At 42.3% G+C, this 11,796-nt stretch overlaps 1 protein-coding gene across 2 annotated transcripts; it reads right to left on the bottom strand.

The window, feature by feature from the left end:
- Positions 1 to 8,208, bottom strand: pax8 (paired box 8). Of its 2 annotated transcripts, none has more exons than XM_028417806.1 (12): positions 8,075 to 8,208; positions 6,077 to 6,230; positions 4,219 to 4,384; positions 3,865 to 4,062; positions 3,645 to 3,721; positions 3,309 to 3,434; positions 2,905 to 3,083; positions 2,693 to 2,813; positions 2,264 to 2,512; positions 2,044 to 2,145; positions 942 to 1,031; positions 1 to 278 (listed from the first exon to the last, which is right to left on the bottom strand). In XM_028417806.1, exons 2-12 carry the CDS (start codon positions 6,096 to 6,098, stop codon positions 208 to 210), a joined length of 1,401 nt encoding a protein of 466 aa, XP_028273607.1. In that variant the 5' UTR covers positions 6,099 to 6,230; positions 8,075 to 8,208; the 3' UTR covers positions 1 to 207. The 2 variants fall into 2 exon arrangements, with proteins under 2 accessions (XP_028273607.1, XP_028273608.1); XM_028417807.1 differs by having other exon boundaries at positions 4,219 to 4,360.
- Positions 8,209 to 11,796: the final 3,588 nt, after the last annotated feature.

Below are 11,796 nucleotides of genomic sequence, written 5' to 3'. Positions count from 1 at the left end.
CTGAGTCTCTGGAGACAGGAGTGTGTAAACGTGCATCATGAGTTACATGACAAATTACATGACATATAAATAAGGAAGGTGACAAGATGTAAAAAATGGTATGTGTTGTTGGCACATCAGCAGAGTTCCAGTTTTGAGTTCCTTCATTCTTAATTGGTCCATGATCAGATGTGTTTGCGCAGGGAGAGTGCGTCCACGCCGCAGGGACTAGAGGTGGTCGTAGGCGGCTGCAGACGGTGGACCTGTGCGTGAGGCCGTGCTGTAGTAGTAGGGTGAGCCTGTGGGGGGAGACACAGATGGAGGCTGTCACAAAAGGAAGGTGTGTGTGTGGTCAAGGATCAGACTTTCTTTATCCATTTGACAGCAGATGCTGAGAGGCATGTCTAAGCAGGGTAGACACTGATTTTAATTTGCCCCCACAACTCTTGGTAATCCAAAAAAATATATATATATATATCTATATGAGTGATAGCCTGCCCCTGCCTGACCCTGAAGTCAGGCAGAGACCTTGATAATATAATTATTTTCTATTTTTCTTTGGAGAAACATAAATATAAATGTAGATGTGTGACAATGACATATGAAAAATAACTTTCATATTTTAAGGAAAGTCATGTAAATTGATCTGAGTGTAAATTTGGTAAATTTGTTGTTGTCTTATTCAGATGGATGTTTACAGCTTTGTGAAGCAGGAAGTAAAGTATATATTCTGGTTTCACACAGGCCCAAAGCTGCCATTTATTTAAATTCTAGTCATAATGGTGAAGTCAGACAAACATTTCTGACTTGATAAGGAAAAAGGCCTTAAAAAGTCCATTATTTATAATTTTGTCTTTAATTGTGAAGGTCATACTTATGTGAGGTAAAGTTCAGAGTGTGGAGAGCTTGTAGGCAGCAAACAGAAATGCAGAACATGAGCGCTGTGATCACTGTTTACTCACTCAGTATGCTGGAGTTGGTGAACCGCCAGGCCTCGCTGTAGGAGGTGTAGGGCGAATGGGTGTAGGACTGACCTGGGTAGTCTGCACTTGCTGGAAAAAAAAAGGTGAATTAAAAAAAAAAAGAAAGAAATCAGAACATGGCTCAGAGCTACAGAGCTGGGTTGTTTGTCTCTGTGCCAGCATGTGCTAACTCATAATTCACCAACAGTTAGTGCAGCCTGTAAACCATTAATCTGAGATGCAGGTGGATGGCTGAGGGTAAAATCCCTCAACCCAGTGGTGCGTGCATACAGCTCGCCCTCTTTCTCCAACACTCTGCCCCTTGCACTGCTCAGCCACTGCCCTCTGAGATGCCCTCCTCCTCCTCCTCCTCCTCCTCCTCTCTCCACCCTCCACTTCCTGCTATAGCCTCTCTGGCACTCCTCTTTCTTTCTTTTTTCTTTTTTTAACATTCCAATATCTAATTGGTAATTATGTTGGCTGGAAAGAATCCCTGAGCTCCCCACCTCCTCCTTCTGTCCTACCCCCCCACCCCCCCTTCACTCAGTAATTGTGTATCAACGCTTCCTCACAGTGAGCCCACCAGAAAAATAATAAATCAGACCCTCTCATTTCGCGCTTCGGAGGGCAGACTTCAAATAAAAAAAGGCACATCACACACACACACACACACATACTCAGACACACACTCTCACACATGTGTATGTGTGCACACACGCACAGCAAAGACCACCTCCTCCTCCTCTTCGTTCATATCCAGACTTTACGCCCCCTCTGCCCAACCCTGCATCTCCCTCCTGGGCCCCCTGGTTCCCATGGCGATGTGTGGTCAGAGGTGTCTGGGTGGGGGGTGTGGGCAGCAGGGCGGAACCCCCAGCCTGTTCCCTGTACCCCCCGGGCCCATGTGCACCCACTCACACACACACACACACACAGACTTCACCCATACTGGCAAGGCTACTCATTAACTCAGCCTGTCTCCCTGTTAATCTGCAAGCCTCCATCCTGGCCTCTCCTTCTCTCTCTGCCTTCTCCACCTGTCTGACTCAGTCATTGCTTTTGGATTTTTATTTTTTTTTACACTTTGTTCTTAACTCCTTACCTGCTACCATGCCTGTGATTGCAGATGAGGTGTATCCTGTTTGGGCAGGAGAGGAGATGTGAGGTGGATAGCCCGGCAAAGCAGAGCCCACCATGTCACGCCCTAAAAAAACACACACACACACCTTTAATAATCAAATGGACACATATGTTACATATTAAAAAATCCACACACAAACACTTTGGATTGTGAACATGAATGAGATGGATGGCTGCATTACCTGAGATGATAGACTGGCTGCTGAACTGCCCATACACAGGTGCATGATGGGAGAATGAGTTGAAGGCGTTGGGGAAATGGTTGGCACTGTTGCTGCAGCTGCTGCCGCTGCTGACAGAAATGGGCTTCTGCAGCGCCTGCAGCTCCACAAACGCCAGGTTGGATGCTGCCATGTTTGGGGAGGGGCTTGTACTGGTCACTTCTGGGGACATTTCCTGTTTTAGACAGAGTGGCAGGGTCTGTAGGGGCTCTGAGGCGGTGAGAGCCAGTGTGCAGTGGAGGGTGGGTGAGAAAATGAAAACAAATGGTGAACATGAGGGGAAGCACAAAACAAATCTGTATGAAAGAGTATGACAGAAATGAGCTGTGGTAGTGTGTAGTTTATATGATGTTGGGGTTAGAGGTCATATTGTAATATTAAGAGTCTCACCTGTCACCATGGTGTAGCTCTGGTGTGCAGACAGATTCCGTCCAATGGCAGAGCTGGATGTTGGGAGGCTGGTCTTGGCCTCTTCTAGGCTTCCATTGATGAGGGACAGTGGATACAAAGTCTGAGGATGATGAACAGGAGTTAGCTATTGATGTAAAGTTTTGTTAGCAGGACACATATCTGTTTGTTTTCGGAGTTGTCTCGCTGAGCACCTGTTCTGTCTTGTTGCTGCTGGAAGCAGAGCTGAATGAATCTGTCGCATAGTGGTGTCGATCAAACCCACAGTCCAGATGCTGTGTGGCTGTGGAGAAGTGATCCACTCTCATCTGTTTTCTCGGGACGCCTGCGCTACCCTGAGAGTCCACACTGTGCCGACAGCTCTCCTGATCACCTGCAGGAGGACGGAAGAAGATAGGAGAATCTAGATGTGAAACTGTAAATCACTTTGGTGTTTGTTGGAAGGAGAAGCTTTGTGGTGTCCCTCAGGGATCTGTCTTAGGCCCACTTCCCTTAAGTTCAATACCCATGACTAAAGCAGAAACAAGACAGGCTATGAATCGTAGCCCTCTTCCATCTTCCATTCAATGAAATAGTGTTTTATTTGTGTCACTCTTACTGTCGTCGTGACTCCTCTTGCCTTCAGTGTTGGGCTGGGGGATTCCCAACAGGCCACTGATGGAGTAGGTGGAACCCAAAGAGTCCGACTGTGGAGACTCTGGAGGGGTGACTGCTGAACTGGGGACTAGGAAAAAGGAAAAACAAAGACAGACAGATCAGAGACAGTACTGTACACCTCAGTGGTCTTGTTAGCACAAGGTCGTGACCTTAATCCTGGTACAGAACAATGAGCAGACTTCGCCTTTACCCTTAATCCCTCACCATCCTAATGCCTGTTGATATATGGATGATGATACAGTGCTCAGCATCAGCTGTGTGAGTGCTGCAGACTTACTCAAGGTTTGTCCTGGACTCAGGCCTTTTCCGTCTAGTGGGAGATTAAACTGCTGCTGAACCTTTGTTCGAATTATTCTGAAAGGAAAACATTTCATATTTAGTCACAATAACACACTGATCCGATATCTAACACATTACAAACCAGACATGAAATGCTGCTTTGCACCAGGGGCATATTTGTACAGCTTCAAGATTTCAACCATAATTCAGTTTGTCACCTGTTAATGGAGCTCACACTAGGCACCATGTCGCTGTCACACACTCCCTCTGCCAACAGCCGGTCTCTGATCTCCCAGGCGAACATGGTGGGATTCTGCCTCTTGTAGTCGGCGATCTTGTCCACCACCTTCGGCGTGGCCACTTTGGGCTTAGAGCCGCCAATCACGCCAGGCTTGATGCTGCCTGTCTCATAGTAGCTGGAGTATGAAAGAGTGATTGTGTGAGTTTTAGCTGAGAATCTTAACAGACTTGGCTGTCACCAAAGAGTCCCTCATAAGTAAACAGGCATCCAGAGGTCAAAGAACAGAAAGAAGCCTGATTAACAGTAACAGGAAGTTGAGTAAGGTGCTTACCGTCCCAGGATCTTGCTGACGCAGCCGTGGCTGACTCTGAGCTGCCGTGAGATGTCACAGGGCCGAACCCCCTGGTGGGCCATGTCCACAATGCGTTGCCGGATCACCTCCGGAAGCGGGCGACCATTAACAAACATTCCACCTAGTTGGTTAAGACCCCCATGACCTGGGGGAGGAGGGGGGATGAACACTCATAAATGTCATGGAACCAGAGATCAGAGACATGCCAACAAACACACACCTAGAGACAGACACACACATCCATGCTTAGGCTGCAACCACTTAATGCAACACAAACAACCCTGCTTTAAACAAATCTTGTTCACAAAATGAATGTTAAAGACAGGAAGACTCTCATAAAGCATTAAAGTAAAATAAAAAAATTATTTTTTAAAATTTACCCCCAATATTTAGTGTCGAAAAAACACAAAATTTGTCACTAATTCTGTAACAGATACACATTATATGTGTTTTTATAAACAGCAACAGTTCCAGCATTGACAACAGTGTAATGAGGTTTTACATTTAGAGTGTTACAGGGACAGGACTGTGTGAAACTGCAGCAAAAAAGGAAATTTAGCAGTGAACAAACAGCAAGATTATGAGTAATAGAGGTCAATGTAGTGGAACTAAGTAGAGCTTTCAGCAGTCTCTGTCCTCTGGATATTATATTTGGGTCATAATTGATCAAAATTCTAATTTAATAATAAATAAAGCGTTCCCTGTGAAAATATAAATTATCAATATACAAGGCTCTATTTAACTTCTTTAAAATTAATGATTATTTGTTGTTTTTTTTGTACAGTCTAATCACTTTCTTAACATGAGGCTCAGTTCATTTCAGTGCCAGTGATGGATTTTATTTTAAAATAATAATTTGTATTTAGTAAAATGCAAGTCTGTAATCCCTCACACACCTATGTATATATTTCATACATATTTACTGTGCATTTTTATGTTTTTGAGAAACATATTTACTCAGATATATAAAATAATATTTTTATCAATCCAAGAAATGCTTAATCTGTCGCTTTTTATTGAGATTAACTGTTCAGTTATACAAGTTATTCTCGTGTAAAATACACTAATACACAAATTTAAAACTGACCCGTGCGTCAACAGAACAGAAACTCGTACAAACTGTAAACAACAGCACACAAAGCATCTTCTACTTTGTGGACTCCACGCGGTGGTGACTCTGCAAGACACACCGTGGCTTTGCTTTTTAATTTAACCCATTGAGTCGCTGGTTTCTCTCAGCCTTTTCTCAGCTTTCATTTCCACATCAAACAGCGGCCGGACGAGGCCGAGAGCAGGAGGGAGGCAGGCAGGGAGAGAGAGAGAGAGGGAGAGAGGGGAGGGCAGCCTCTATTAACGCTGCCAGCGGAGTGTGGAAAAAAATCTCCCCGCCAAGCTTCATCAACCTGCAGGATATTAAAGCGGTGCAGGCCCGGGGGGATCAGCGCGCGTGCACGAGCACGGTGCACACAGACTGTGCGCGTACACCGAAAAAACGGATAGATAGATAGATAGATAGATAGATAGATAGATAGATAGATAGATAGATAGATAGATAGATAAAGCTGTAAGAACTTGTGGAGACGAGCTTCTAATCATTATTCTTACCAGTCTCTACTTCCCACAGGAAGAGTTATAATCAGAATAAAATGAGAATAAAAGGAATGTAATTGTCTACAAATAAGTAACAAATGGTTAGAGAAAGTCAACCTGGAAGAGACATTTCACTGTTTTCAGACTAACCTGCCATTAGAAACCCTATGGTGTGTTGTAATTAATAAGTGATCAGACAGCAGTGAAAGGTGAAGTGGAGCAGGCAGGCTTGCCTTGTGTTATTTACCTCTTCCAGTGTTACTGGACATATCCCTGAGCTTTTGGTCCTTGCTCCACCAGCTGAACGTGACGCTGTCCTCCACGTTGTCCCAGTCAAAAAAGTCTTTCTACTTCTTGCCCTGCCTTGTCTGACATGAGTGTGTTCACCGTCCGATCACCAGCTGCAGGACAACAGGGGTTCATGGAAGTGGCTGTCATAACATGTGATGGAACAAATACTCAGCTGGTGTCTCTCTGTGTGTGTCTTCATGACTTTTGAAACACAGCATATAGGTGATATGAAGCTGAGACAACATGTGGTTCCTCAAATCACCTGTACCTGCCTGACTGTTTGTACTGAGACAGGCTGCACAACAAGCTGACGGAGCGTTAGGTTAACACTGCAGGGCCTGTGTGTGTGTTTGTGTGGGGAACTATTGTGTTAATAAAGGATGAGACATCATCCCCTTCAGTCACGACTGCTACTAGATAAATGTTCCTTCGTTAAGGGCTTTATTTGGATTGACTGCTCTAATTATTATTTTCTTACAACTATATAACTTACATTTATTTTGGATCTTAAATCAAAATTCAGTTTTTAAATATATGGAAAAATGGTCATAGTTTAAACATCACTCACTGTATATTTATTATTTACATTTCATTTACTTTTTCAAACAAATTCACTGTTAAATGAACCCAGGAATAATCACCACAATGCACAGTGTGAGCAGAAATGAACTGACTTTGATTTGTTAAAGCTACGTGACAATAAGTGAAACAGACTGATGGAGTTCAAGAATGAGACAAACTGTTAGGATCTTAACTAGAAGATGTTAAATGTGCAGGCTGGCAGTATGTAAGCCGTGTTTGCAAGCTCCATCTGCTCAGCTGCTGCTGAACTAAAGAGCTCCACCAAGCCCTCAGTGAGAAACAGCAGAATATTCTGTTGTAAAACTCAAGGAAAGACTTTCAGAATTTCAGAACAATTGTAAAATACAGGTTCATTACAGAAAACAGGCAGAGAGCACCTCTCTGTCCTCTCTGAAGCACACCACTGCTGTCATGTCCTGCTGGGTGGCACCTTAAAATTAACCAAATAATTAGCAGGTTGTCACCATTTAATGAATCAACAAGACACTTTGGCAGCGCTGGTCAGACTGCACTGTTTGATCCTCATTTTAGATCTGATTAGTAATTAAAGCTGTGCAAAGCCTGTGTGTGTCTTTGTGGAACAATTTAGCTACAAGTTATTGATTTATTATCAGTTTATTTAGCTTGTTTTGTTTTAATGAGTTGATTCATTTATATTTGCTTTTTATTTTTTAGGCTTATGAGCAACAATTTAGATATTTGAAGTATTGATAATATTCCAAAAATAATAGTCACTGGGAATATTGTGGCAGTGAGACATACTACTTTAACTTGTTATGATTTTATTGTTATATTATTAGTATTGTTTCCTTTACTATTTATCTAATTTTTGGGACAAAAATTCTTTTATAAAAGAAAACGAAAATGAAAACTACGTTTTGCTGTTATTAACAGTTATTAATTAAATTTTATAGGTTAACGGGAAAGCATTGATTTCCAGCAAAATTCTGTGAAATTCTGTTACTTTTTTTGCTATTTCACACCACCAGCATAAATTTATTCACTTTATGCTTTTGTTAAGCAAGAAAATTTTAAAATCTTATTTGATCTATTGCTGAAAATTCAGCTTTTTTTCAAGCTTTTTCTGTGAAACAACGCCTGCTTCTAGAGTGAATCTGAGAGATGTCCAAAAACTTTATGCTTCTCTGGTCACATTAACCCCTCATTGACGTGCTGTCAATTATAACCTCTTTATTTTTTAGTCTTTCACCAAAAAGCATCAAAATGAACCCCTCAGCTGTGTCTCGCAGGATTTGCGGCGTGTTTCTGGATGGTTTAAGCCTCCTTTTAGGCTACGTGTTGGCAGGAGAGCTGCGCATATTCTCATCATATTCTCATCCATACGTCTCATTACGCACAGGAGATGTCTTACCTTGTCGAGATGGAGCTGAAAAACGTCCCCAGCAGGTATTGTGATATTATCCAAATGATGGCACTTGCGATGTGAAAACACGGTGCAGCCTCTATGTGTGTGTCCGGACTGTGCTTGAAGCAGGCAGGACTGCTGTTGTGTTGTGTTGTGTTGTGTGTGTGTGCAGCTAACACTCAGGTTTTATCCAACCGGGGCTGCGCAGAGGACGGAGCCCTGCAGCTATTGGACCAGGAGGAAGGAGGAGGTGTGGCCCCATGAGGAAAAAAAGACAGACAGAAAGAAAGAAGAGCCTCCCACTCCCAAATTAAAAAAAAGAGGATGACTGACCTCATGTTTGGCTGGCATTACACCCACTGAGCGACTGTACGGAAACCCTTGTCAGGAAGACGGCTTGTTCCCATTCACCTCCTCCAGCGACAGCTCCGCTTTGATTAGACTGTGTACAGGCATGTGACACCTTTCACACACAATTTAGTGCTTGATTTGCTGGGATGGCTCACAGTTTCTCCATGACAGGTAAACTACACCTGTCAAGGGTTCAAAACTTAAACATCCTGTTTTCTTTTGCATATGAAAGAAAGAAAGAAACTGTCAAACCACTGACTCCAGTGTCGTTTAAATGTCAATATTTTATTTGATAAATCTTCTCACACTTTTTGCTCAGTAAGTTAAAGATCGTGGAAACTTAATTCAACGCATATAATGCATTTTGTTGCACATATAAGCTATATGCTCAACAGAGGCCTTTTAAATTTAACTTTCCTTTAGAATACTACAAAAAATAAGAAAATCTAAATAATGAAGTGAAAACAGCAGATTTTTACAGTGATCACGGATGAAAAGCTTCTTGATTTTACTTTTTTTTAACAGGCCATGCACATGCGTGCTGTCACAGCAGGGTGTGAGGATCCCGGTGAGTTTAAGACGCTGTTCATGTTGTTCTCACCAGCATGTAAAACAAACATAACACCTCTAATGACAGCCATCCATGGCACCGGGTCGTCTGCCTCATATAAAAAGCAGCTTATTTCAACCATATGGACTTTCTTCTGATAATTTCATTTACTTTTAAGAAGGGAAAATATGATTTTATTTTAAGTCTTAATTGATCAATGTAACTATGAGAAAAAGAGGCAGCCACCATACAGCCACATACAGCAATCCTTATCTGGTCAGTTTGTGATTGAAGTCCTTCATTCCTCGTCTTTTGAGAAGCAGCATCAGTGCCGCTGCAAGACAATGAGGAGACTGTTTTAAAATAAATAAAACTGTCAAGAGATTAAAGGGAATCATAACATCAGCTGGAAACAGAGTCTTTCTCTGAAGTGACCACAGCGCAGAGAAAATGACATGTGCCCGGAGGCAGAAGAGGCAGAAGAGGAGCGAGGTTACTGGGAGTTTAACAAGGGATTAAAACTCTCAGATTGGTATCTATCATGATGATACCTTGAATTAAAATAGAGCTTAATTACACGGGTCCACTGGCCAAGGGGCGAAATTCATACACGCCCTAAATCCGGACTTCTAATATTAAATAACTGATGTGAAGCAGATGACCTGAAGCTTCTTCTTCTTCACATTTTGTCTGTTTTTATAAAATCTATCAAACGGAGGGCATTTTTAATTGGCCTGTCATTATATTTATGACACAAAAAGGTTAAAAAAATAGTTAATTATGGAGCAATTAGAAGAAATATCCAATATTGTTTGTTGGAATTATAATATTTCTTGGCTTTCTGGAGTTCAAAGACTCGTTTCCAAACCAAAATGTATTATATACATAATATTATCATTATGAATATAATGTTATCATTGATTAAACAGCTAATGTGACCCACATGCTTCATATTCCTGCCACAGAATGAGGCGTCCAAGGTGCAACCTGGGACAAAAAAAAAATCCAGATTATAATTGCAGATATTCCAGGGCTGCAGGGTGTGTTTAATATTTTTTTTTTGACGCAGGAAAATTAAACAGACAAAAGACATTTGACATAAGATCTCAGGATAAATGAAGCCTCCTAAAGATTCATTAAACTTTCTTTTTTAACAGACTTGAGCGCACTTCTTAATTGGTATGATTTAACCCGGGAGTCACGACATTTTTTCTTCCACTTGCTGTGGTGCTGAATTTGTGTTGTGTTGTCTGTATGTAAACTACATCCATTTAAACTAAAAGTTTGGAAACTGCCTTAACATATATACACGTAGATTTTACAGATCAGTTTAAAATAACAAGCAATCAGGGGAGAAACGTCACTATTTGCCTTGTTTTCTCCGGGTGTGTCCTGTTTATCTCCGGATTTACTTCCCGGAGCAAAGTTTGTGTCTTTGCAAAAATAAAAAAAGCAGGTAACCTGCGGCGACAGGTGGCAACAAGAGCTAAGGGTAAAAGGTCAGAGCAAACATTTCCGACTGCAGAGATAAGAATCATGCATAACTCTTCTCCTTTTTTCAGTTTTCTGATTTCAATGCACGTGTCTAATTTAATTTCTTATTTCTTTGACAGAAATTGTAATAAAATGTAACAGAACATGAGACAATAGAATAAGATTCGAATAAAGACACGCTGTGCGTAAAGGAGCAATATTACGCTGAAAGTTTCCAATTTACGCGGAATCACAGCAGCGGGTTTTCTACCAGCCGAACTTCTGTGCGCGCTCCCGCGGTGACGCGTCGCCTCCTGCTACTTGATCTGCTCCTTCTAGTAAAGATAAATGCTTCCCGTGGGGCCAAAAAGGAGCTTCCACTAATGACAACTTTTTATAAATCTAACCCCGTGCGTCTGTGTGGCCGGTGAGTGGAGATGAGCCACATAATTAGGTCATAATAGCTGCTGAAACACCTCAGTATTGATGATACCATTCGGGTAATTGCTTTTTGCTGAAACGTGTATTTTCTATGCTTATCTTTGTTGAGAGGGTTTCCCACACAGATTTAAAAATAATTGGGTTTTTTTTTTTTACACTGGGATACTGTGTTATAATGAATGTTTATTCATCCAATATCTACTTTTTGGGATTTATCTCTGGGTTGTTTTCAAATGTAAACTTTGTCCAGTAGCTGTCATTAAGTTTAAATGTCCAGTGTGCTCTGAAACATGTGAACTCTTATGTCACCATATGGGATCCAGACACGTTTAGGTGTTCAGTCTTTCTTCTTCTCTGTTACTGTCATGATGCATGTGGTGCCAACAGCTTTTCAACACCCCCCCCCCAAGTCCCTTCATCCCTTCAGTGCCGCCCCTCTCTCTCCCTCTCCCTCTCTCTCCAACCAGCCTTTACCATCTGTTGTGGCTCCCCTCCATTCTGTCCCCTCATCTTTTTCTCCTCATCTTCCTGTGTTTTGTGCACTGTCCACCCTCCCTCCAGCTTTAGCCCAGCCCCGTCCATTGTTACCCCTGTGCCCCCCATTTCCGCTTTGGTGTTACCCTCTGACCTCACTCCCTGCCCCCCACTTCCATCCTGCACCCCCCCTCCTACCTCCCTATCTAAAGTGGGACCCCAGATCTTCTTGTTCTTCTCTTGACTGCTTCCCCTTTAAGTTTCGTTTGGGGGGCTAATAACTGTTGCCAGCAAGCTCCACACAAAATCCCAGCATGATTGCTATTGTGAGGCTTACAATGGCATACAGGCAGTAATAGCCATTAGCAACAGAGGGGCATGGTGTGCGCATAATGTTTAGTTGTGTTTAGCCCACATGCAGCTTGGACTGGTGGTCAGT

This window comes from Parambassis ranga, chromosome 12 (genome assembly GCF_900634625.1).
Source record: "Parambassis ranga chromosome 12, fParRan2.1, whole genome shotgun sequence".
Classification (NCBI taxonomy): Eukaryota; Metazoa; Chordata; class Actinopteri; family Ambassidae; genus Parambassis; species Parambassis ranga.
Note: the sequence above shows the minus strand (reverse complement) of the source record. Positions and strands in the feature narration are given on the sequence as shown.